This window comes from Canis aureus, chromosome 14 (assembly GCF_053574225.1).
Source record: "Canis aureus isolate CA01 chromosome 14, VMU_Caureus_v.1.0, whole genome shotgun sequence".
NCBI classification, from domain to species: domain Eukaryota; kingdom Metazoa; phylum Chordata; class Mammalia; order Carnivora; family Canidae; genus Canis; species Canis aureus.
Window position 1 is genome coordinate 40,649,102 of NC_135624.1, and position 24,749 is coordinate 40,673,850.

The window sequence follows — 24,749 nt, forward strand, 5'->3', positions numbered from 1 at the left end:
GGCCCAGGCCACCACCTGCAAGCACCCACCCTCACTGTCTGTGGGCCCACTTCGTCAGGTCAACCATTCGAGGAGCATCCCAGGCCTGTAACTGGTTCCCTGCTACCACGTGAGCCGCCCACCCGTAAGTGGACACTGCGATCATCTGCAGCCGCTTCAGACCAGGAGGCTCTCAGAAAAGTGGTGGCAGCTGGAAGGTCCAGTGAAAAGGGGATCTCAGCCTACCCTGCCAAATCTGCTCCCCCAAAGCAGCCACGTGGTGTGGCCTCAGAAGTGGGGAGCACCCATGCAGACCCTGGAAAGGCTCCACGGGACACACTGAGCCCTTCCCCTGGCCCATTAGCAGAGTAGGCTTCCTAGAAGTAGAAGAAGGGCCAGTGACTGGGGACCAAGAGACAGGCGGCAGCTAGCAAGCCTAGGAAGACAGCACACCTGCAGAGACCCAGAGAAGACAAGAGAAGGGGAGTCCGGTCAACCACAAGGCATGTGGAGACCCCCACAGCAGGGAGGCAGGGCTCGAGACAGCTGGGGGGGGGGGGTCGCCAAGCTAGGGAGTTCCTCAAAGTACTGTGGACCAGGGCCCGGAGGCGGGAGACACAGACCTCGAGGAGGAAAGGAAGCAGGTCCTCCAGATCCGGGGTGCGAGAAGTCAAGGCTCCGGCACAGCCTACAGCCTCAGCTTTTACCGGCCTCACTGCCCGAAGGGCCTCATGTCCAGGTCCTCAGGAGGGCAGGTGGTCTGACCCGGCAGCATGGCTCTCTCACGTCTGCTGGAGCATCAGGTCACCTGGGCCAGGAACTCACACCTTGGATGACTCACGCTGTCTGAAGCTTTACAGATTCCAGGAGCCAGGTCACACCCTTGGAGCCCTGGCCCCACAGCCAGGTCTTCCTCGTGTTGGCCCCTGCATCTGCAACAAAGCCCTCCTCACACGTCCCAGGAGACCCTGGTAGGCTTGGCTATGCCCCAGGGCCAAGGAGGGATCCCTGCCCCAACCTACACACCCACAGCTGCCATGCAGATAGTCCCACTGCTCCCATGACCCTACCTGCCCTCGGCAGGGCACTCCTCCCTATGGCCCCCCACCTTCAAACCCGCCTCCCACCCCCAGGGAGGCCTGCCCTGCTGGGCTCACAGCAGGTGATCCAGGTGATCCCATGCAAGGGTCACATGTGACAGCTCTACAGCTGGGCATGCAGATCCCTTCCACCTAGGGTCCCCGACGATCGCCCAGGGAGGACCCAACCCAGTGAGACCCCACGGACTGCGCCTGCAGTGGGAGCACAGGGGCCATCCCGCCCCACAGCCAAAGCCGAGTCCAGCTTCACCTTGGGAAGCTGCTGGGCGGGGGCAGGAGGGGCCTCTTCCACCTGGGAGGCCTCCCCTTGTGGGAAGATGACAGCAGGGCCTCGACCACACCAGCCGCTCTGGAAAGCTCCTGGGAGGTCCAGGCCCACTATACCACCAGGCTGGGGGCCCACCAGGGCTCCCGCAGATCCTGGTGAAGGCCTGCACGGCACAGAGGTTACCCCCCAGGCCCCGTCTGGCTCTCCATGTAGCCCTGCTCAAGAATAGCAGTTACCAGGCACTGGCCAGACACTTTGGGGGTCCTGGGTCCTCCCTCACATCCCATGCTCTGTCATCCTGGCCCCAAATATCTTTCAAACCCATCTGCATTCCCACTCCGACCACTTCCGTCACCTTTAGGCCACCAGTGGCCTCCTGGCAGCCCCACTCTTCCACTTTGAGGATTTGGTCACAGCAGCTGCACCGGGTGCACACACACCGGGTCCCTCCCCAGCCCTGCCACCCCCAGCCTGGGCCGCCTTGCTCCCCCACAGCACGGGACCCCGGTCTCCAGGCCAGCAGAGAGGCCCACGTCCTGCACCCTCCCTCCGCCAGTCCCTCCCAGGGGCTACAAGTGCACTCTAACGCACTCAGCTGCGTGGCTGGGTGGCCGGGCGGCTGACTCAGCAGCACCAAACCCCAGGCCGGGAACCGCGGGACCCGCCACGGGGAGAAAAGGGAATGACCTCTCAGCACCCGGATGATGACTCCCAGGACCCCTATTCATATCATTTTGCCTCACTAGGTTAAAGGAGAAAACCTGTATTTTGATCTCAAAAATGCTGACAACTCATTGACTAAAACCCAGAAGTGGTTCTGAGTTTTAAAAAGTGGCCCAGTAAACCAGGGAAGGCGCACGCTGTTATGTGAGACTCGACACGCTCACCACGCGTCCTCCCAGGGGCCCCGTGGTCACACAAGGACATCCCGCAGCGGGGGCGGGTAGGGGCCCTGGGGGCAGCGGTCAGGGCCACCTCCTAAACCCACTCCCACTCCAAGCAGGGCCAAGGCAGGCTCCACCGCGGCTTCCTTCCTGAGGTCGATCCAGGGCACACGAGGGCCACAGGAGACACTGCGGCGGAAGCAACAGGACACACAGAGCTAACGCGTGTCGGCACCTGTCCTCTGACCGCCAGCACAGACTGCGCGGCCCACCCGTCAGAACCAGGGAGGAGCTCACCAACGCGGCTGGCTGGACCTGCGTGGGAGCAAGGGGCGTCCTCCAGGCCAGCAGCAACTGGTCGGGAAGACATAACCCGCAGAAACCTTCGTCGGCGATGCTAGATAGAAAGTGCTCTAGAAGCAGACAAAATAGAAATCAGAGCACCTACCGTGTGGAAAGCCCCCATGCATAAAGCAGGTGTGAGGCCACCGCCCCCAAGCCAACCAGCTACCCTGCACGTCCGCTCGGCCCTTGCGCTGGCCCCGTCGGCACCTCCGTTGACACGGCCTCACTTACCCACTTGCACACCGTTCTAGATCGGCCAAGTTCTCTCCCTTTGCGACGGGCACACGGTGCCGGGCAGGTGTGGGGAGTGAAGCCCCCAGGCCCCGCGGGAGAAGCACCTGCCACGCCTGGCAAATGCCTCAGAAACTCTGGAGATACTGTGTTTAGGAGACAGTCGCCCGACCGGGCCCGGAACGTCCGCTGGACAGTCTCCCTCCCAGCCCGTCCCCTGTACCCTCGTGGCCTGACAGCCGCTGTGGGGGCTCCCTGTGCATACCTCTGCAATTTCTTTATGGAAAATCAAGCAAATACAAACACGATTCTTGGCTTTCCTCCCTTTGACACAAAAAGCGACGCCTCACATGTCCCGTCTGACCCTCGCTTTTCCATCAGAGGCACCGAGGCGCCCCACAGCTGCTTGCAGAGCCCTGGGCCCCTCCTCCTGGGAGCCCTCCACCTGGCAGGACCCCCGAGGGCGGGTCCCTTGTATCCGGATCTCAGAGGCGCCGTCACTGGCCTGCTTCCCACAGCATCACCAACACCATCCTCGAATCCAAGTGTTTGGCTTTTTGCCAATCTGATAGGTAAAAAAATGGTATCTTGGTGTAGGTAAGGCTTACTTTTGACACACTAATCCAGAAATCCCGTTTCAAACAGTAGTCACAGACACACTCAACAATCCAGCCACAAAACCACTCCTTGCAGCAGTCTCTAATACCAATCAATCAATCACCTTAATGTTCTATGAGAGGGGATTAGTTTAAATACGATATGATTGGGGCACCTGGCTGTCTCAGTAAAGTGAGCAACTCTTGGTCTCGGGGTCCTGAGTTCGAGTCCACACTAGGGGCAGAGTTTACTTAATCAAAAGCAAAAAAAAAGGGTTTTAAATATAATACAGTTACTGTATGAAAGAACATCATGTTATATTGTAAATGATTGTTATAGAAACATGTCCATTTCGTAACATTAAGTAAAAGGAAGCTACAGGCGTCTAAAATACTCCACAATATCAACTTATAAATTTACAAATAAATTAAGTTACATTGGAAAATACTGCACACATTTTTAAAAAATAAGCACAACACAAAAGACGTGGACGTTTTACATCAGCCAACACGGTAGGGGCACCGGGGGCAGGGGATGAACGGCTTGTGTTTTGTCTCAATCCCTGGGGCCTGGGCCTTATTTGGAAACAGGGTCTTTGCAGATATAATTAAGGACCTCACGGCGAGATCACCCCGGACTACCCGGGTGGGCCCTCCATCCAATGGCACAGAAGAGAGGAGAGCCACGGAGAAGCCATGAGAAGACACCAACGGCTAGAAGAGATGAGCAGGGTGCTTTTCCAAAGCCTTCCCAGGAAGGGTGGCCCTGCCAACACCTTGATTTTGGACATCTGGCCTCCAGAACCCAGAGGATGCATTTCTGGTTTTCCAGGCCGCGTGTTTGTGGCGATTGTGACGCAGACACGGGGAAGCAGTCAACATTTTGTTCCCGGGAGTGGGAGCCCCGTGCCCGAGAGCGCACGTGTGGCACCGCACCAGGCCGGGGACAAAATGCCGGGGACAGGGACTCGGTGCTGAGGACCCGGAGGGAAGTGAGGAGCCGTCCCTGGGAGCAGGAGGAAGGCGAGCCTCATCAGACGGTGCAGCTCATGGCCGGGAACTTGGGTCTCTAGGCTCAGGGGGAGACGTGACCTGCCTTCCTCCTGCGCTTGCAGGAACTTTGGGTGGGGGGAGCTGTTGCTGTGGAATGGACCGTCGGCCCGGGGGCCCAGGACAGCCACAGCCCGTGCCCACTGCAGGGCACGCTCACGCCGGGAAGCACGCCCCTCACAGAGCCGGGAATGCCCGGCCAGCTGCCGCGGAGCCCGCGGGGTTCCTGCCTGCCGGCCCCTCAACTATCCGAGCAGAAGCCAGGAAGGGACGGGCCACCCAGAGAGATCCGCGGAGAGCCCTCCCGTCTAAGGGCACGGGCCCCGCCACACGCTACGGCCTCGGTCTCGAGGGGCCGGTCAGGGGAGGAGCCGAGGAGACTCCAAGAGCAGAGCCCTGGGCCAGCGGAGGCCAGGGAGCCGAGCATCCAGCCACAGAGAAGTAGGGGACTCGCCCTGCGGGGTTCAAAGCTGCTTGGGGCTGGCTACCCCCTGACCGCTTTCTATTTCCCACCTTTGGAATGAGGACGCCCTTCCACGGCTGTCCCACCGCAGCCTTCTGGAAGCACTCGGCCTTACTAGCTTCACACGTCCGCACAGGGATGTGCCCCGGGGTGGACCAGCGCCACAGCCTCACCTAGCCCTGACTTAGAGTTTGGACAAGACTTGGGGCTTTGGAGCTGCTGAAATTTAGATGAGGTGTTTTTTGTTTTGTTTTATTAGATTTTATTTATTCATGAGAGACACACAGAGAGAGGCAGAGACACAGAGGGAGCGAGAAGAAGGCTCTGGGCTGGGAGCCCGATGGGGGACTCGAACCCAGGACCCCAGGATCACGACCTGAGAGGAAGGCAGACGCTCAACGGCTGAGCTACCCAGGTTTTGAATCTGAGTTGACGCTGTAACGGCCTGATGCTTTGGGGGATGGTGGGAAGGGATGAATGCATTTTGCATGTGACAGACATGAATTTTGGGGGGCCAGAGGGCAGACAGCAGTGATTTGGATGGTGGTCCCCAAAATACTTGTCCACCTCCAAATCCCTAGGGCCCATGAATGTTACCTTATTTGGAAAAAGGGTCTTTGCTGTTAATTATAATTAAGAATCTTCAGAGGGATGCCCCGGGTGGCTCAGCAGTACAGCGTCTGCCTTCGGCTCAGGCTGTGACCCCGGGGTTCTGGGATGGAGTCCGGCATCGGGCTCCCCACGGGGAGCCTGCTTCTCCCTCTGCCTCTCTCTCTGTGTCTCTCATGAGTAAATAGATAAAATCTTAAAAAAAAAAAAAAAATCTTCAGAGAAGATCATCCCGGATTACTCGGGAGGTCCTAAATCTGATGACAAGTGTCCTTACAAGAGGCAGAAGACGACCCAGGCAGAAGACCATGTTGAAGACAGAGGCAAAGACAGGAGACCACATGCCAGGGGAGGCCAATGGCCTCCAGGCACGGGGCCAGGCAGGAGCAGAGCCTGGCCTACAGCCTCTGAGGGCGTGTGGCCCTGCTGCCACCTTGATTTTGGACTTCTGGCCTCCAAAACAGTGAGAGAATAAAGTTCTGTTGTCTTAGGCCGCCCAGACTGTGGCAACTTGTTCCAGCTGCCATGGGAACCTCCTCGAGGGGCGTTCTTTGTGGCTATCTGTACTCCGCAACAGGCAGGAGTTGTTATCGTAAGGACAACAGTGAGGCTCAGCCATGGCCCTCAAGGCTAGCCATGGCCCTCAAGGCTAGCTCCCATGCTGGTTCTAGAAGCTTCCCCGCAGCCATTCACTTAATAAGAAAAGAGAAAAAAAAAGATACATTTCAAAAGTCCAAAAGACACATTCACTTGCAAAACAAAACAAGACAGAAGAACAAAAAGAGACTATAAAAGCCACACACCAGGAGACACCTGCTATGGACACTTCTTTCTGGCTTCGCACCAGCTGCCTCACCCACGCACCAGGCCTTCCCCTGCCCCACTGTCCCGGCACCAGTGCTGCCAGCTGCCCCCCTGAACCCACAATCAGACCAGCTATGCCAGGTGTCCTAGTGCCTTCCTTTCCTGCAGAAGTGGCCCTGGATCTGTCCCCAGCAAGGAACTGGACAGGGCAGCAGAGGGTCCACCCATCCTCTCCCTGGCCCCACATCCCCTTTGCCTCAGGCCAGCAGGGAAGGTCCCTGCCAAGAGCTGCCCACCCTGCTGCGACAACCCCTCTGCAGCTAACCCATGACCCCAGCTCCCCCAGAGGAGAGGAAGGGAGAGCAGAGCCATCACTCCCCGTGGGCCTCCGCATCCTGCCTTCCCATCACCTGAGACTAGCTTCCTGACCTCACGCCCACCGGGCCACCAGCAGCCTAGGCCACCAGCAGGTAGGCCAGTGCCCACCCCCTCACTGCCCACAGCCCCACCAAACACCCCCAGCCGGCTCCCCCAGCCCGCACCTCCTGCCGTCCACGGTGGGCCTGAGTGACGGGCCCCCTTGTATCAATGCTCTCCGGCCTCCTTGAGTCCCTTCTGAAGGCCTCCAGACCCTGCCCCTACTGCCAGCTCCCCGCAGGCTGCGTGGAGAGCCGAGCTGGGGCACCATCACCCCGCTTCCCAGGCCCTAAGGCCTGACGGCCCCCCTGCTCACCCCACAAGTTCCTCAGTAGCAAGAGGTGATGTGGGCAGGTGGGTAAATGAGATCATTACTTAGCAGTGCCCATGCCCCCGATGGCCACGGGTGACCGTCTGGGTCAAGGCCTCCCCTCCCCCACCTGTCGGGTGTCCTGCCTGTGTGCCACCACTGTGTCTAGAGGGCATCCTCCCTCCCACACTGTTGGACACGCCCCGCCCCGCTTGCCCCTGCATCCCCCTTGGCACCTCCCACCCGACTAAGCCTTCAAACAGGCGTTACCAAGATCCCCAGTGTCCCATATCACCAGGTACCAGGCACTCTTCGGGCCTTGTCCCGTTGGAGACCCCTCGCCCAGGTGGCCCTCTCCTGGGGCCTCACCCCTTCCCATTGGCCAGGCAGCCAGGACCCAGCCTCCTGCTCTGCTTCCCCACGGCTCAGAGCATGGGCCCCTTCTCCTCACCAGGGCCCCACAGCACTGCCCCTGACTGGCCTCCCGCGGCTCATGCAGCCTTTTCCGGCATCTCAGAGTCTCCAGAGGCATGCTCATCCCCAGCTCCCTGCCAAGGCAAACCCCCATCCTTCTGCCTTCCCTGATGCAGAAATGCTGCTGGTTCCCAGGCTGCTCTGCATCCCCACTGCTCCCACCCTGCCCCTGCCGCCGCCGGGTCTCTCCTCCCCAACCGCTCTGCGGGGCCCTAGGGGTCTGCTCGCCAGACCAGGAGCCGACAGGGGTCTGGCTCGGGCCCCACCTCTCCCCTGCATCCATCCACTCATTTTTAAACCACACTTGTCTTATGACCAGCGTGGCAGGATGTGGACCCTGCCCTCAGGAAGCTGAGTTTGTGGGAAAGGAGGTATTTAAAATCCTGTTTAGGGGGGATCCCTGGGTGGCTCAGCGGTTTGGCACCTGCCTTTGGCCCAGGGCGTGATCCTGGAGTCCCAGGATCTAGTCCTGCGTCGGGCTCCCAGTGCATGGAGCCTGCTTCTCCCTCCTCCTGTGTCTCTGCCTCTCTCTCTCTCTGTGTCTATCATAAATAAATAAATATATCTTTAAAACTAAATAAATAAAATAAAATCCTGTTTGTCCCCCACTAACCCAAGTCCAGCCCTGAGCACGACACCCCAAGTGTCCCACACATGCCTCGGCCCACAACAAATTCCAGAGACACTAAAGAGGAAGATGCCAGAAAACAAACACACACACCAGAACTGGAAGACGCTCTTGGCAAAGGTTTTTACCAAAGGGCACCTTGAGCAGGACATAAAATTCAGAGGTCCTGAAACGAAAGGCTGGTAAGTTTTTAAAGGTGCTGTGTGGCAAGACACCATAGGCAGATGTACATGACAACCAACCAGACATGACATGTGGTGTGAGAGGTCAAGGCAGCAACCAGGGACACGGGACCCACTAAGAGGCTAAGAAGCTTTTTTCATGATCTGGGTGCCGGCCACAAGGAAACTGAAATTTAAGTGAAAAGCTATGTGTGTATAATTTGTACGCTTTTCTACGAGAAAGTTAGATTTCAGCAAAAAGTTTACATAACAGTAGGTAACAAACTAGGGGGTAAATTTGAAACATGTATAATAAAGAAGGGAGTTAATATTCACAACATGCGAAGAGCTCTTTTTTCAAGGTTTTTTTAACGATTCATTTATTTCATTTTATTTTTTAAGATTGTATTTATTTATTCATGAGATGCAGAGAGAAAGGCAGAGACCCAGGCAGAGGGAGAAGCAGGCTCCATGCTGGGAGCCCGATGTGGGGACTGGATCCCCAGGACCCCGGGGTCACGCCCTGGGCCGAAGGCAGACGCTTCACCGCTGAGCCACCCAGATACCCCCAAAGATTCATTTATTTTAGAGAGAGAACGGGCGAGCAGGGAGAGGGAGAAACAGACTCCCCACCAGGCACAGAGCCAGATGTGGGGCTCGATCCCAGGACCCTGAGACCATGACCTGTGCGGACACCAAGAGTCCAAGAGTCAGAGGCTCAAGCAACTGTACCACCCGGGAGCCCTGGTGAAGAGCTCTAATAATTCAAAGAGAAACACATCTTACAGAAAAATGAACAATGCTCCTTTTTTTTTCTTCTTTTTTTAACCCCAGTCCCTGCCTGCCTCCGTCCTAGATCTGAGCAACGGGTTTGAGTAGGCAACTCGTGAAAGAAGAAACATGAAAATAGCCAAGAACTACAAAATGATGCTCACTTCATTTAATGATCAAAGAATGTGAATTAAAGCAATTGGGGGGATCCCTGGGTGGCGCAGTGGTTTGGCGCCTGCCTTTGGCCCAGGGCATGATCCTGGAGACCCGGGATCGAATCCCACATCAGGCTCCCGGTGCATGGAGCCTGCTTCTCCCTCTGCCTCTCTCTCTCTCTCTCTCTCTCTCTCTCTCTGTGTGACTATCATAAATAAATAAAAATTAAAAAAAAAATTAAAGCAATTGGGATTTTCTCATCCATCAGTTGGCAGTTGGAGAACTAGTGGGTCTTGTTTCCGCCCTGTGCACCTACACCGGAGGCCAATCTAGAAACAGCATCATTTTTTTTTTTTTTTTTAACAGCATCATTTTTAACGATAAGCCCAAATGTCCATGTAAAGGGACCAGGGAGATAAACGGTGGTACTTCCATGTCATGAGATATTCAGTGCCCATTAGAAAGCAGGAGAGGCTGAGTGAAGTAAGTCAGTCGGAGAAGGACAAACATTATATGTTCTCATTCATTTGGGGAATATAAATAATAGTGAAAGGGAAAATAAGGGAAGGGAGAAGAAATGTGTGGGAAATATCAGAAAGGGAGACAGAACATAAAGACTGCTAACTCTGGGAAACGAACTAGGGGTGGTAGAAGGGGAGGAGGGCGGGGGGTGGGAGTGAATGGGTGACGGGCACTGGGTGTTATTCTGTATGTTAGTAAATTGAACACCAATAAAAAAAAAAAAAAAAAAAAAAAAAGAAAGCAGGAGAGGACCAAGACCATTCCATGGGCAAAGAATAATCACTTCAGCAAATGGAGTTGGGACAACTGGATATCCACGTGTAGATGAACGAAGTTGCCCCTTCCCTCATGCTCTGCTCAAAAAATTAACTCAAAATAGATCAAAAACCTAAATTAAGGACTAAAAGGAAGAAAACATAGGCATAAGTCTTCATGACTTCGGAATGAGCAATAATTTCTTAGATATGAGGCTAAAAGCACAAGGACCAAAAAAAAAAAGAAAAAGAAAAAAAGATCAACTGGATTCATCATAATCAACAATTTTTATGCTTCAAAGGACACCATCAGGACAGTAAAAAGAGAACCCGCAGAGTCGGAACATTTTTGCCCATCGCGTATCTGGTAAAGGACATGTATATAAGATACATAAAGAACACCTACAACTCAACAATAAAAAGATAAAAACCCAACTTAAAAATGGACAAAGGATCTGGAGAGACATTTCTCAAAAGAAGATACACAAACGACCAATAAGCACACGAGAAGACATCATTCACCACCAGGAGAGGCAAATCAAAACCGCAATGAGATACGCCCCGTACCCACTAGGACTGAAGGTCTGTAGTCAAAAAGGCAAATAACCTTAAGTGTCGGTGAGGATGTGGAGAAATTGGAAACCTCACATACCATTGTGAGGAATGCAGAATGGTGCAGCTGCTGTGGAAAACCATCTGGCAGTTCTTCAAACAGTTAAACATAGAATTAGCACATGACCCAGCAATGGCACTTGCTGGCGTCTACTCAAGAGAGCTGAGGACATAGGTCCACACAGAAGAACTTGCTCACAGATGTCCAAAGCAGTATTATTCATAACGGCCAAAAGGTGGAAGCAGCCCGAGGTCCATCAACCGATGCTCAGAGAAACAAACCACGGACATCCACACCCCGGGGTATTACTGGGCCATAGAGGGAATGAAGTGCCGTCCACGTGCAACACAGATGAGCCCTGAAAACATCACACTCAGTAAAAGAGGCCAGACACAAAACTGTTTGATTCCACTCAGAGGAAATGTCCAGTGCAGGCAAATCCATAGAAACTAAAAGTAGATCAGGGTTTGCCAGGGGCCAGGGGAAGTCAGTGTCCTGGAATTGACGCGGTGGTGATCTCACAAGTCTATTAATAGGCTAAAAACCATTGATCTCTCTCTCTCTCTCTCTCTCTCTCTCTCTCTCACAGCCAGTGAGACTAGAGGCCGGAGGTGTGCCTTTAACTGTTGTTCTTGATGTTCCTCCTCAGTGCTTGGTCGTCATTTTGTTTCGTCTTGTTTTCTTTGAGCACATTTTACTCTTGACAGTGAACACAGCCACCAGTCCTCTCCAAAGAGCCCAGATAACTGCTAGCCTCAGCTCCCGCCAGCTGAGCCCCGGTCACCAAAGACGACACCCCACACTGATCACCCACTCACCCGTGTAAGCACCCCACACAAATCCTGGCTGAGAGCCTGGGGCTGGTGCCAGGGACATAGATAACCCAGCTCAGAGTCCAGGACCGGAAAAGGTGGGACAGTGAGAGGCCTGCATGACGGCAGCCCTGCCAGGGAGGTGCGGAAGCCCCTCTGGCTGAGCCTCGCAGACGGCACAGGACACATGCTGGGCACATGCCCCGGCGGACACCCCTCCCAGTGCCTCTCTGACCCACCTTCTCCCCAGACCCACGCAGGCTCCCTCCCCAAACCCCTGCCTGGGGGCCCTGCCTGTGTACCCCCTCGCACACACCACTCCCCCTCCAGGGCACCACAGCAGCTTTGTAGGAACACCCAAGCACTGCCCGCTGATCCACACAGACTCTGCTGCCACCCTGCTCCCAGCCGATGGGACAAACCTTGAGGGCTCCACCCGGCTGCCCAGGCCCTCCTGGCTAGCCCCATTCCTGCCCTGACAGCCACTGGGGGACTTGGGCTGCTCCTCTATAAACGCCCTTACCCCACTCACCTGACCCACCTGGATTCTCCCTCACATCAAACCTTCCCTCATCCCCACCCAGTCTCTGAGTCGCTCTAGGCCAGGCTCCCAGGCTCCAGGGAACTTCGAGTCAGGACACCCCTTGTGGTCCCTCTCCCATGGGGCACCAAGAGCTCTCCCGCCTATGGCTCCCGCCCCTTGGGGAATCTGCCCTGGAGAGAAGGCAGACAGGAAATTGAGAATGTTCCAGGAGGAGCAGTGACCATGAAGGGAGGACTGGGGATTTCCAGGGGGACAGCCTAGGAATGAATGACGTGTCCAGGGAGGGCCTGGGGTGTGGGGGGAGGGGATCATGGGGGGAGGGGCCAAGTGGTTGGACTTGGGAGGAGCAGATGGGGAAGGAGCTTCCCCTGGGAAGGAGCAGGGCAGGCGCGGGGCTGGGGGAGGATACTAGCTTGGGTCAGAAACCAGGAGGCAGAAGGCAGAGCCCTTCGTGGCCCCAAGGAAGGGACCAGGGGTGCTTGGGCAGGGCTGAGTGGCAGTCCCTGGGGCAGAGCCAGCTAGTGTGGTGCTGGGCCCCAAGAGAGGGGACTCCGGCCTCCTCCCCACTCGCACACTGGCCGACATCAGGTGCCATGCCTTCCCTCCCTGCCTCCCTCACTGGGGGCGGCCCTCCACCCCCAGGGACAGACCGGCCGGGGCCTTGGTCCTCTGGAAGGTCCAAGCAGTTCACAGCGGTCAGGCCTGCAGCCCGTGGCCCAGCCACCTACGGCCTTCTGTGGGCTACTCCTGGCCCTGCAGTGGCTCTGGCCCGGCCACAGGCACCAACCTAGCCTCTTACTCAAAGAGCTAAGGAGTTGCAGAGGAGCCTGGTACGACCAGACGCCCTCCCCAGCCCCAGACCCGCATGCAAAACCCTACTTAGCCACGCTCAGCTGCCAGCACCACACCCAGCTGGGGAGCCCGAGCCGCAGCACCAGCAAGTCCATTTCGGGAAAGTGCCCTGCACCCACCAGCAAGAACCAGGCCGGAGTTGCCCACTGCCCTCTTGTCAGCCTGCATCCACCACGCCCAGGAGGTGGACACGGGCCAGGACAGCCCCGCGTGTCCAACACCAAGCCTGGCGTCCAGGGAGGCTGGGGCAGGGGCGGGTGCTGAGACAGGACACCCCCAGGGACCGATGAGCTCTCACTGCTGGGAGACAGGTCTCCACCCCAGGGAGTAGAGGGAACACAGCCACTCAGGCCAGGATGCCCCAGCCCTATGCCCTAGACGGTTCTGGACCCACACGCAGCCCTGGGATCTGATCACACCAAGAAAGATTCTGGAATAAACCGGTATTATTCTGTGCAGGTGGCCCTACTTTAAACAGAGCGGCCACTTCATAAACAGCTCCGTCCTGGGGTGAGCCAGGAGAGCCGCGGCCCCCATGGGCAGCTGCTTCCGTGCCAGGGACCTGTCTGGACGGACCCTGCAAGGCTGGGCCACTGTGGGAGGTAAGAGCCGCAGGCCGGTCCTCTCCACGCGAGGCGCCTCGGTCAGGAGCCCGTGGCGGCAGGAGCATCTCCGTAGGACCAAGAAACTGGCTGACCGCAGCACATCCCCCACCAGAGCCGGAGTGCGAGGCCCGGGGAGGCCTCCCCCTGCCTGGGTGAGGCCAGTGGGTAGGAAGCACGGCGAGGCCCAGAGGGACGTCTCTCCCTGAGCTGCCCTTGGGGGCAGAGCCAGCAAAACCGGCCACGTGGAGCTGGAGGCCGCTCTGGTCGGCTCTGCCCACGGCCCCCACCCCGACCCTCTCGGCAGTGCACTCTCGGGGCCTAAGCCTCCGTGGGCCAGGGGCCAGGGCTGCGCTGGTGCCCGCTCAGAGCCCGGCAACCCCGGCGGTGGGCAGCGGTGTGGGCAGCTATGGACAGTGAGGGCCGGGGGTGCCGGTGCTCGCAAAGGGTCCGTCAGAGCCCGGAGCCCATCCTCTGGAAAGGAAGAGAGGGCTGCCCTGCCTCCCGGGGGCAGGGAAGGGGTGCGAGGAGGTCCCTGCCAAGGAAGGGTGGCAGCCTAGGTGCCGGCCAGTTTGGGGATGTGAGGAGAGGCCACAAGTATGTGACCCACTGCCAGGTGCGGCGCGGCCCCCACCCCACGGAGCAGCACCCTGCTGGGGCGCCAGCGCTGGGCCTTGACCCACCGGGTGCTGGGCACGCACTGGGGGCCCCTGGACCCCGGCTCAGGAGCCCCCCCGCACCCCAGCACCCGCACCGCAGGATGCCCTATTAAGGGCATGAGCGCGGGGCCCGGCGGGCGCAGGGGGGGGGCGCGGCGGGCTGGGCCTGAGGGGTCGAGGCGGAGGGGCGCTGTGGGGCTGCGGCCGCCGAGGCAGGTGGCGGGCGTACCTTTGTACCTCTCGCGCACCTCCTCGTAGGCCTGGATGAAGTCCAGCTCGTCGGGCGGCGGGCGGAGCGGCAGCGGGGCCGCCATGCCTGCGCTGGGCGGCCTCCAGCCCCCGGTCCCCGCGGCCGCGCGCCGCTTAAAGGGGCGGCCCCGCCCCGCCCCCGCACCCAGGATGCCCCACGGGCGGGGCGGGGCCGGGCCGGGGACCAGGGGCCGGGGAGCGCCGGCGCCGCGGGGGGGAGGGGGGCGGGCCCACGCGCGCCCCCGCCCCCCCCCCCCCCCCCCCCGCGACCTCACCTGGCCGCGGGCGCCGCCCGCCCTCAATATAAAAAGAGCCCTGGACAGACAACAAGAATTAGGTATAGGAGGATCCCGCCTCGGCTCCCTGCGTGGAGCCCGCTTCTCCCGCTGCCTGTGTCTCTGCCTCTCTCTCTCATGAATAAATAAATAAAATATTAGAAAAAAAAAAAGGACTGCAAGAGAAAGAAAAAAAAAGCCCTTGGTAAAACTAAAAGATAAGTTCGGGCAGCCCGGGTGGCTCAGCGGTTTGGTGCCCCCTTCAACCCAGGGCGTGATCCTGGAGACCCAGAATCGAGTCCCACGTTGGGCTCCCCACAGGGAGCCTGCTTCTCCCTCTGCCTGTGTCTCTGCCTCTCTCTCTCTGTCTCTCATGAATAAATAAATAAAACTTAATAAAAAAAGATAAGTTATTCTCCCATGAAACGGGCAAAGACCCTGTCTCCCTCCTTCCGAAACGCCCCTCGCAGTGTCCCTGTAACCTTGGGTGCTGCCCACCCTGTGACCACGAGCCCGACGGCAGGGAGTCAGCCCGAAGACCCCCAGGCAGGCGCACAAGGGTCCCGCCGGGCCTGGAGAGCTGGAGGCCACCGCGCAGGGCCAGTAACGGTGAAGACGGTACAGCGGCGCTGCAGGACACTCAAGACTGGCTTTCACGTGGTAAAAACCGTCCCTTAAAATCCATATGTGATCCACCCACACAAGCCGCAGGCTGCCCTGCTCCCCTGCATCTCCTTGAGCTGCTGCCCATGCTTCCACCCACAGAGCTCCTGCCCACAGTCCTGTCCTCCCTCTGCCCACCTGCCTTGGTGCGCCCTCCCACCTCCTGCAGGGGCCAGCGCTGCCCTCCTGCAAGAATGGGGTCAGCACCCTGCAGCCTGGGCAGGCCTGGCCTGCAAACCTTCAGCGGGCTCCTCACGTTCCCAGCACATCCTCCTGCCTGATGGCGGCCAGCCCTGGGTCACCGACTTCCCAGGGGGAGGGGCCACTCCCCGGCCCCAGCCCTACACTCAGGGTCTCTCCTGGAGCCTCTCCCATCCTCCTCCACAGAATGGCAGCTGCTGGAGGGCCATGGAGGACCCCGGCTCCGGGGAGGGCTGCAGCTCTAGCCAACCAGGTGGCCCCTCCTCTCCTGCTCCTGCACGCTCCCCCGCACTGCCAGTGGCGGCAACCAAGAGCAAGGGGCCTGGAAGGTGGCTCTGCCCCAGAAGCCCAAGAAAGTATCATGGCATCTGGGCACTGTCTCCTTGAAAGTGGTGCCAGCGAGGGCGCCACTGCAGTGGACTCCACCTCAGGCCTCAACCTGAGACCTCCTGCAGCGACAAGGGGGCCCAGCAGGTGGCGCTGTGCCGCGCACAATCACCTGCCACCCAAGAGGCCTTGGGGACCAGCAGGTCCCCCTCCCATCCCAGTGCTAACACCGCAGGCGGCAGACCGCAAGTGCTCAGTCAACAAGCCGGTGCAAATGTCCAAACTGCCAGGCTCTTCCGCGTTACCTGCAATGCGGATGACTGCCCGTTCGGCAGGGTCCAACACGCTCCCGTTGCCCCCGGAGCTGCCGCCACTGCGCCGGCTCCTCTGTGTTTTCCCCAGGTTCCAGGGCAGTGTGTCCCCAGGGCTGGGCGAGCCGCTGCCTCCGTTGGCATCTTCAGCCGCGGCCCGCACCTCGTGGTCCTCGGCCGACATGGCCTCCTGGCGAGGGAGCAGGAGCGGGGTCACACCTCCGCGTTTAGGGGCACACTGCACAGCCGCCAGCCAGCCCCATCCTTAGCCCACACATTGACCCTTTCCACCCTAACCACCTGGACACTGACACCCACGCCCGTGCTATGTCCCACTTCATCCACACCTGACCCCCCCCCCCCACTGCAAGGCAGACAGGAAAGCTCTCCGCTCCCACCCACAGCTGGCCTCACTCCCTCCAGCTCACCCCTGGGACACCGCATAAAGACAGCCCTCCCCCCAGCACCGACCTTGCTCCCTCGTCTATCTCCAGGACACTGGGCCCTCCACGCTGTCACCCGCCGGCTCACCCCATCACTCAGACACCAGCCCCCACCGGCTCGTCCCAACCTGGGCGTCCCCCGTAAACCTCAGGTCAGCAGGCAAGCCAGACCACCGGGAAGCCTTGACCGCGCTCCCGCCCCCCACCCCGCCTGGGCCTCCAGCACTCCCGGCGACCTCCCCGCCCCCGGCCCCGCGCGCTCCCACCTTGCTCTCCGCAGTGAAGGCCTATAAATACCCGGAGCCGCAGCGGCGTGGGCCGCGGGAGCTCGGGCCTCCCCTCCAGCAGCCGCCGCAGCCCCACGCGCACCCGCTCCGCACACCCCCGCGCGGCCGTCCTCGGCCCGGGGCCCCGGAGCGCTGGCGTGCGGGGCTGAATGCGGCTCCGTCCCGGCGCCGGGGTGGGGCAGGGGCACGATGTGGACTCTGCCTCCGCCCCGGGGCCAAGGGCCGGTAGGGGAGGCGGGCACCGGGCTGGGGGCCGCCTCGCCCCGCCCCCCGGCACCCCCGCCCGCGGTTAGCCGCGCCCCCAGCAGCCTTTCCTGCCCCCGCTCCGGGCGCCGCCCGTGCAGTTCCGCAGTCCGGGGCGCGCAGAGGCGAGTCCTCCGCGGGGAGGATGGGCCGCGACGCAGCCCCGCGCAGCCCCAGGCCCCGCAGCCCCCGCGCCGCGCGCCCCCGCATCCCCGCCGCGCGCTACGTGCCTGCTGGCCCGGCTCGGCTAGGCTCGGCCGCGCTCACTGCTGGGCCCGGAGAGCCCGGGAGCCGCGGACGCCGCGCGGGCGGAGCCACCCGGAGCCCCGCCCCGCCCTCGCCGGTCGCGCGGGGGGGCCCAGTCTCCGAGGGGCGCCTGCAGGGCGGGCGGGTAGCCAGAGCGTTGCGGGGCGCAGGGTGCGCGCCGGCTCGGGCCGCCCGACTCTGCTGCGGCCGCACCCGGGGCGCCCGCACACCCCGCCGCCCGCTGTCGCGCAGACGTCGACTCGAACGACAGAGCCGCGCGGGGACCGGGCCGCGGCGGGCGGGGTCGGCCCTGCCCCCTCCCCCGGGCTCTGCTGACCCCTGGCGGCCGGCCGGCTCCGGCGAGTGCCCGCCCCCGCGGCGACCCAGCCCGCGCCCTCAGAGCCCGCACCCGTGCGTCTGTCCCCGCAGCCAGGGGCTGGGGCGCCCCCTCGGGCATCTCAGGCATCCGAGGGGGCGGCCTGGCTGTGCGCAGAGGAGCCCAGGGAGCCGGGGCCGGGGGCGGGGGGTGTTAGGGGGTGTTAGGCGGTGGTTAGGAGGCTGCGGAGCCGCCCTAGCGCCCAGAAGGGTCCCCTGGGGAAGCCCGGTCTTGTGCGTGCAGGTAATGAGGCGAATGGGCAGCGCCTGGGTGTCGCAAAAGATGACAAAGATGCGGGGCGGGCAGCCACTGTGCTGTTAGTGCAGGAGCCCGTGGCCAAGGGCCGCAGCAGAGGGCGCTGCCCGCAGGCCCACACCACCCTGCCTGTGGTCACCCGTCAGCACCCGGCCAGGAGCCGCCTGTGGCCATCAGCGCTGGGGGAAGACTAGGGGTCCTAGGGGGACAGGGAGGGCCCTGCGGAGACACGGAGGCCTGCTTGGCAAAGTGCACGTTGCCCACAGAGCGCGCCTGCAGGGGAACAGGAGAAGGGCAAGGTCCTCCAGGGTCTGCAGAGCCAGAGTCCGCAGCCTGGCCCCGCTGTTAAGGCCTCAGTGGCTCCGGTGGAAGCCCTGCCCGCCATGTGCTGGCTCGGGACCTGCTCCAACGCGGGCCTCTCAGGGGCTCTTCTGGGGTCTCCACGTACCAGTCGGACCTCTGCTGCAGCAGGGATACACGCACCCCGCCCGCAAAGCCGACCTGGGCCAGGCTGGCTGGAGACCCTCCTGCCCTGGGGCACCCCCAACAAAGCCAAGTCCGGAAATCAAGAGCCTTCTCTGGGTGGAGTTCAGAGTTCCTGCCATGCTCTGTCCAGCTGCAGAGGTTAAGCAGACATGCGCCACCGGATGGGGCCCCACGTGGCACTGGAGGGCTTCCAGGAAGGCTAGCTCCCTCCAGGGAGGTCTGCCGGTGGGCAAACCCAAGCGCTTACCAGACCTGGGCACCACGGCCAGGCCTCTGCAGACGAACGCCGAGCTAGGCGCCTGTCCTGCCCACAGGACTTCCCTGGGACCACCAAGACACGCCCTGGACCTCTCAGTACTGGGAAGACCAACAGCCAGCCATGCGGGACCCAGTTTGGCGACCCAAACAGAGCCTCTGAAGAAATTCTAACTGATCTCTTCAGGGGGATCCAAAAGAATATATCCATGCAGCAGGCCTAGGCGCTCTGAAGCCCTGGGAATGGAACCTCGGGGAGGAGTCCACAGTGGGCAGGCTGGCCAAGGAGGTCAGAAGTGGAGGTAGGGAAGTACCGCCAGTGCAGAGCTAAAGGAAGGAGATGGAGAAAGTGAGGGCCCCATGGGGTGTGGCAAGGGCAGGGCTGCAAGGTCTGCCCCTGCAGGAAGTGAGGGTGCCCTGGAGCACAGTTTCCCTGCCCTGAGCCAGGGTCTGCGGCTGGAGAGGATCCTCCCTAAAATGTGGTGAGGGACATATCCCTCGAACCCACCTGCTGGGGACACTCCCACTTTCACAGCAAAAGAAAACCCTACAAGTATCCAGACACACACACACACACACACACCTAAGTCAACATGCAACCGGGAAAAAAATCTTAGAAAAATCCACATGCTCACTACCAATACTACTGGATGCTGAGAAGCCATAAATTGATTTTTTTTAACTTTCCGAAAACAAAAATTTTTAAGAGGAAAGAGAAAGGGTAATGTCTTTCAAAGATCAGAAGGAAAACATATTTTGACCCTGAACACTCCACCCAGCAGGACTATTAATGGTGAGGACAGAATCGGGATGTATTAAGATCTGCAGGAACTCACTGTGCTTATGTAACTGGGCAGAAATGTCTCAAACACAGAGAAACTTTCACTTGAACAACAAATTTACACCAATTACAGTTGCCAGTTACGTCTAATGATGAAAAACAAAATACATCTAGAAGTCCAAGGTATTTATTACTCAGTCAGGGAGATCCATCTACTATGCAGAGATAGAATCTGCAAGAAGGGGACAAGGAGGTACGGAGAGAAAAAATGAGGGAAATAAAAACAAAAACCTAAGAGCCATTAGTCCTGGGGTACCTGGCTGGCTTGGTCAGCGATCTCAGGGTCTGAGTTAAAGGCTCAAACCCCATGTTGGGTGTGGAGCGTACTCAAAAAAATAAAATTTTAAAAAGGGAGCCATTAGTCTTTGAGCCCCAGCATAGTCTTTCCTGCAACACAGTCTGGACAGGTAGGACTTGTTCAGTTCCTTGTTTCCTCTCTGGTTCAGCGGCAAGTACCTTTTCGTTATCATTATGCCTCCGTGGGCGTGTGGTCCAGGCATGGAGCTGCGGCAGTCACACGAGGGGGCCTGCTGTCCCCATCCTCCCCGCGGGTCAGGAAGCTGGCCCCCCCCCCAGCTGCTCCTGAAGCCCTGAAGTCACAAGGGGCAGGTGCACACCTAACGAGCCCAGCAGGGTGGTGTGGGCTGCGCCGTGGTCCCGCCGTCTGCAAAGTGCAGAAGTGACCGCGGCTAAGTCCAAATCTGGAGGGGAAAGTACCCCCCCAGGTTAGAGCGATCACCTCCAGGAAATAGCAGTGGGGTGGTCTGGGGAGCCTGGGGGTCTGCAGCCCTGTGGGGCCCGCCCCCAGTCAGGAGTCCAGGCCCCTTGGCCCCTTCCTCGTCGCCCGTGCACCCACCGCCGTGCGCAGGGACCTGACCGCCCTCCTCACCTGAGCAGCTCCGTCCCCCCACCTCCTGCCCCGACGGCCCCTCACAGGCCGTGCCCCAGGCCCTCCTCAGCCTCTCCTTCTCCTGCTGGAAAGGCGGGGCGCCCCCTGCGACCCTGGCAGTGCTTCCCAGTGCTTGAAACACACGCGTGCGGAGTTGCCACGGATAGCCGAGCGCTGTCGGGGCTGGGGCAGAGGCTGGGGCCCCCACCCCTGATCCGGCCAGGCACCTTGTCTGTGGCAATGGGAGGCCCTCATGGTGCCACGAGATGGCGCCACCACCCCATGCTTCGGACACCGGGGCCGCCGCGGGCCTGCCCTCTGCCCTGGGGACCCAAGCTCAGGCCTGTCAGGTCCAGGGCCCGGTCTGTCGCCCCCCACCCCGGACTCCGTCGGGCCCCCACATGCCGCCTCGTCCCTCAGCGCCCACAGGCTCTGCGAGGCAGAAGCGATGCCAGGAGCCCAGGGGGTCCTGAGGCTGGTGTGGACTCACCTGGACGGCGCGGACGCCCCCCCCCCCCCCACCCGCCGTGCACCAGATGCCAGCCTGGCCGAGAGTCCCTGCAGCCTCTACCGAGGCCCCGAGCCCCAGACAGGAAGGGGTCGGGCCTAGGCCACTGGCCCGAGAGCCGCCCCCCACCCCCAAGCCGGGGTGCAGACTCACAGGTGGGGCCCGGAGCTGCCAAGAAAAAGGCCAAACTCTGATCCCGGGGCCGGGGCGGGGGGGGGGGGCAGCCGGCAGCACTGCTAAGTGGTGGGCCACACAGGGGGGTGTGCCCCGAAGTCACCACGAGGGGCACCCTCACACTGTGGCCAGGCTCCAGTGAGCACCCAGCTCTGCAGGCGACAATCGCCCCAGGCCCCCACCTGACCCGGTGGCCCCTCTGCCAAGTCTCTGCGGGCCCCTTGCACTCCGGGGCCTCCTGATGGGGACGAGGCTCGGCTCTCAGCCCCGCGGCTGGGGTCCTGCTGCAGAAGCCATTGGGCCACGTGGAGGAAGGGAGAGGACAAAAGGCCTCCCTGGCTCCGGGGGGAAGGGAGGGCGGGGTGCCCCGGCTGTGTAGCCCCCCTCACTCACCCTGCCGCCGCTGGAAGGATGCGCCCGTGCCCAGGTGCCCAGGAGACCTGCGAAGGCTCATCCCCCAGGAACAGCTCCTGTAGCAGCGGCAGGTCCTGGGGGGCCAGGTGCCCTACTACATGCACGGCTCAGGCCTGGGACACTGCAGCCCCCTCCAGGCCAGGGCCTGGGTCTGTGGGACTCCGAATTCTGTGAGGGAAGGTACAAGTCGGCTCAGAGCATCTCCCCTAATGGGCATGTCTGCCCTAATCCTGCCTCTCACCACCACCTCCGTCAGGGCCTGGGGCAGTGGGGCAGGACCCAGGCTGCTGGGGACTGTCCAGGGCATAGCATGGCTGCTCTGGGTGCCCCGTGGCACGCAGCAGGCTCTGAATGTGCTGCTCTAGGTGCTGGGGTGTGGTGTCGGGGGACAGTCCTTGGGCAGCAGGCATGCAGGGGTGCATGGCAGGGCGGACCTGAGGCTCTGTCAGCACCGCAGAGCATGTGCTCCCCTGCCAGGACCTTCCCTGCACCTGCAGGCAGGGGTGGAGCGGGTTGCCAGGGTGGCAGCCAGTAGAGGGCCCCCAGGCTGCCCCTTCCAGCAGCACCCCCAACCTGCAAGCTCCTGAACAGTGAGTGTGCTCCCCCCGCCAGGTCTCCAGCTCGCCACAGCCATGGCCGTCCTCAAAGTAGAGCATGAGCAGGGATGTCAGTGGACAGCCCGCTGAGCTCCACTGCTGCCCTGCCATGGCCACCCTGGGGCCTATATGGGGGGGGGGTGCCCCAGTCCCACTCCACACCTTCCAGGCCCCAAATCATCATTCTTTGCTGTCCCCCCCATCACGTTGTGTGTGTTGAGAGGACATGTCCAGAACCTACACATCTCGGGCCCTGAGTGGCCCAGCCCCTACCTTCAGCCAGGACTCCTAAGCCCGCTCTGCAGGCAGAAGGCCTGGGACAGGAAAACAAAAGGGATATTGTGGAGCATATGGATCTGGGGCAAGAGGACCCCCTGCTGCAAGCTTCCCTTCCTGCTGGCAGGCTCCTCCTGCAGAAGCTTCCAGCCCCACCCAGCTCATGAACCTGCCAAGAGCCCCTAGCTGACCTGACCCCTTGGCACAACCCACTAGCCCCAGCTCATAGGCCAGTAGGGTGTGGGGAGAGGCCCCTGGTTGTCCTCTACTCCCACTGGTCTCTCCCAGCGAACCTCGAAATGGCTCATCACCCTCCCTATTAAGTCCACCAAGGGCCTTGAATCGCTGCCCCGCACTCAGGGACCTCAGGACTCTGTGTCACTTACCCCTAGAGCAGGAGCAGCGTGGGCCTCCAGGCCTGCTCCTGGGGAGGCTGGCTGTCCCGTCCTGCCAGCAATCTTCCCAAACTCGACTTCTCACTTTCCACACCTGGCAGGGGAGCTGGGCCCCCTGCTTCATGAGTGCTGAAGATGAGCAGCCCTGGACCTGCCCTGCACCCTCCCAGCAGAGCCTCCCTCCACTCTCCTTCTGGTGGCTTCTGGTAGGCACACCTGCCAGGCCTCCCACTGGACCCCATCCATCGTTGCCGTCATCATGGCTAAGTCAGCAGTCGTGGACACTTGCTGACATGTGTTGCTGCAGCAAATCGTCATCACAGAAGGGGACACGAAGGGACAGACAGGGCCCAAGGCAGTGCCAGGCCTTACCCAGGCCGCGTCTTTGGGGTCTGCCTTGGCTCTTGCCACCGACAGCCCCTCCCTTTGCTCATCTGCTCCCAGCCTTTCACAGTTGCTGCCACTGCTGCCGTCTCCCACGTGTCCCTTATCCCTCAGCGCACCCTGCTGCTCCTCCAGGCCAGAGGGCCTGCCCACCCTGCTAGTCGGGCTGCACGCTCCACACCCTCCCCTGAGCCTCCATCAGCTCTTCCCTGGATCACTGTTGTAACCTCTTGTCTTAATCTCCCTCTGCCACTCACCCCACCCTACTGCCCATCCTGAACAGTTAGGGCAGCGTGAGCCTTGTCAAGTGCAACAGCTGCTACAGCTTGGGCCCTGGGAAGGCCAGAGTCACTCACAGTGAGCCCCCAAGACCGGTGGGGGCCCTGCCAGGCTCTGCCCCCTGCTGCCCCCTGCACACCCCCTGCTCAGTGTAACAGCCCACTCTCGTTACCGCACGCACTCCTTACATAAGGACCTCTGACTCATATGGGCCCCATCCAAGGCCTCAACTTCATGGTTGTCATTTTTCATTATTTTTCTTGAAGTGAGCCCCTTAAATTGTATGAGCTTCCGGTCCTGCAAAACCTGAATCCGTCCCTGCCTGCTCCACATCTCTAGTCGCAGAGCGAGTTTATCATATCAAACCCTGCTGGTTAGGGTTCCCTGCAGGCAGCAGTGGGCTGGGGCAGCTCATGTCATGACCAGATTGTTAAGTTTTTGGGCATTTTTGTGAACCAGGTAAACTGGTGGTAGCTTGGAGCCAGCTGTGATGGGTGTGTTTCCAACACTGACACGTGCAAAAGTTAGAGATGAGGGTTTCCCTGGCGGGCTGCAGGTGTCAGGCGGTGATCCCTGGTGATCACGCAGGCGGCTGCAGGAACCGGGTAGTGGAGGAAGGTCCCTGGCTGTGTGACCAGCGCGTCGTCAGGAGGACCACCTGGGCCCAGGAACGAAGCTGCTTGGCCTTAGTCCTGGCGGTGCATGGGGCCGAGAACGCCACCTTGACAGCCCGACAGATGCAGTGAATCAGGGCCGATGAATGGTTGCTGGAGGACGGGCAGTTCAACCCTCAGGCCTCCCGATGAGGCACAGACTGGGATGAAGGGCGAGGGAAAGGGAAAGTGGTGTTTTCCGCCCTCGGCAGCCTGAGCGTTTCCGGTTTAGGAATATACTTCCCGGCTCCCCGAACCAGGGTGGCCGAGCCAGGCCTCTGCCTCCGGGGGTCTTCCGCCCCCACGGCCCCAGCCTGCCCGTTGGCGGACAGTGCGGAACGCAGGGCGCAGGCCCGGGACTCGGAGAGGAGCCAGCAAGGCGGCCTCAGTGGGTGGGACCCAACCGCGAGGACACCGGCCTTCGCCTTGGCGTTCGCCTGCCTCCGCGGTAGATGCGGCCCGCCCGCGGCCCTGCTCCTCCGCCTGCCGACCCCGCCCCCGCCCCGCCCCCGCCGCAGGCCCCGCCCCTGCGCTGGCCCCGCCCAGTCACAAGGCCCTGCGCGTCTCTCAGCCGCAGGCCCCGCCCCCAGCCCCGCCCCTGCTCAGGCCCCGCCCCGTC

General features: G+C 60.7%; 1 protein-coding gene and 1 long non-coding RNA gene across 11 annotated transcripts in view; both read right to left on the reverse strand.

The window, feature by feature from the left end:
• Positions 1 to 17,429, reverse strand: part of PLEC (plectin) — a 54,874-nt gene extending 37,445 nt beyond the window's left edge. For 3 of the 9 annotated variants that reach the window (XM_077847603.1, XM_077847600.1, XM_077847602.1), the window contains exons 1-2: positions 17,334 to 17,426; positions 16,125 to 16,320 (exon numbers count right to left, since the gene is read on the reverse strand). In XM_077847603.1, coding sequence (XP_077703729.1) covers positions 16,125 to 16,314 — 190 coding nt within the window. In that variant the 5' untranslated portion in view covers positions 16,315 to 16,320; positions 17,334 to 17,426. Of the gene's footprint in view, positions 1 to 14,333; positions 14,458 to 16,124; positions 16,321 to 16,839; positions 16,984 to 17,333 lie in introns of those variants that run through there. The other 6 variants (XM_077847617.1, XM_077847614.1, XM_077847615.1 and 3 more) reach the window with 4 other exon arrangements.
• A 2,244-nt stretch (positions 17,430 to 19,673) lies between these two features.
• LOC144283475 (uncharacterized) lies at positions 19,674 to 24,627 on the reverse strand. 2 transcript variants are annotated; one of them, XR_013352070.1, is made up of 3 exons: positions 22,806 to 24,627; positions 21,527 to 21,715; positions 19,674 to 20,226 (listed from the first exon to the last, which is right to left on the reverse strand). It is a non-coding gene; the product is annotated as an uncharacterized LOC144283475 (long non-coding RNA). The 2 variants fall into 2 exon arrangements; XR_013352069.1 differs by having other exon boundaries at positions 21,527 to 24,627.
• Between the last annotated feature and the right edge of the window lie 122 nt (positions 24,628 to 24,749).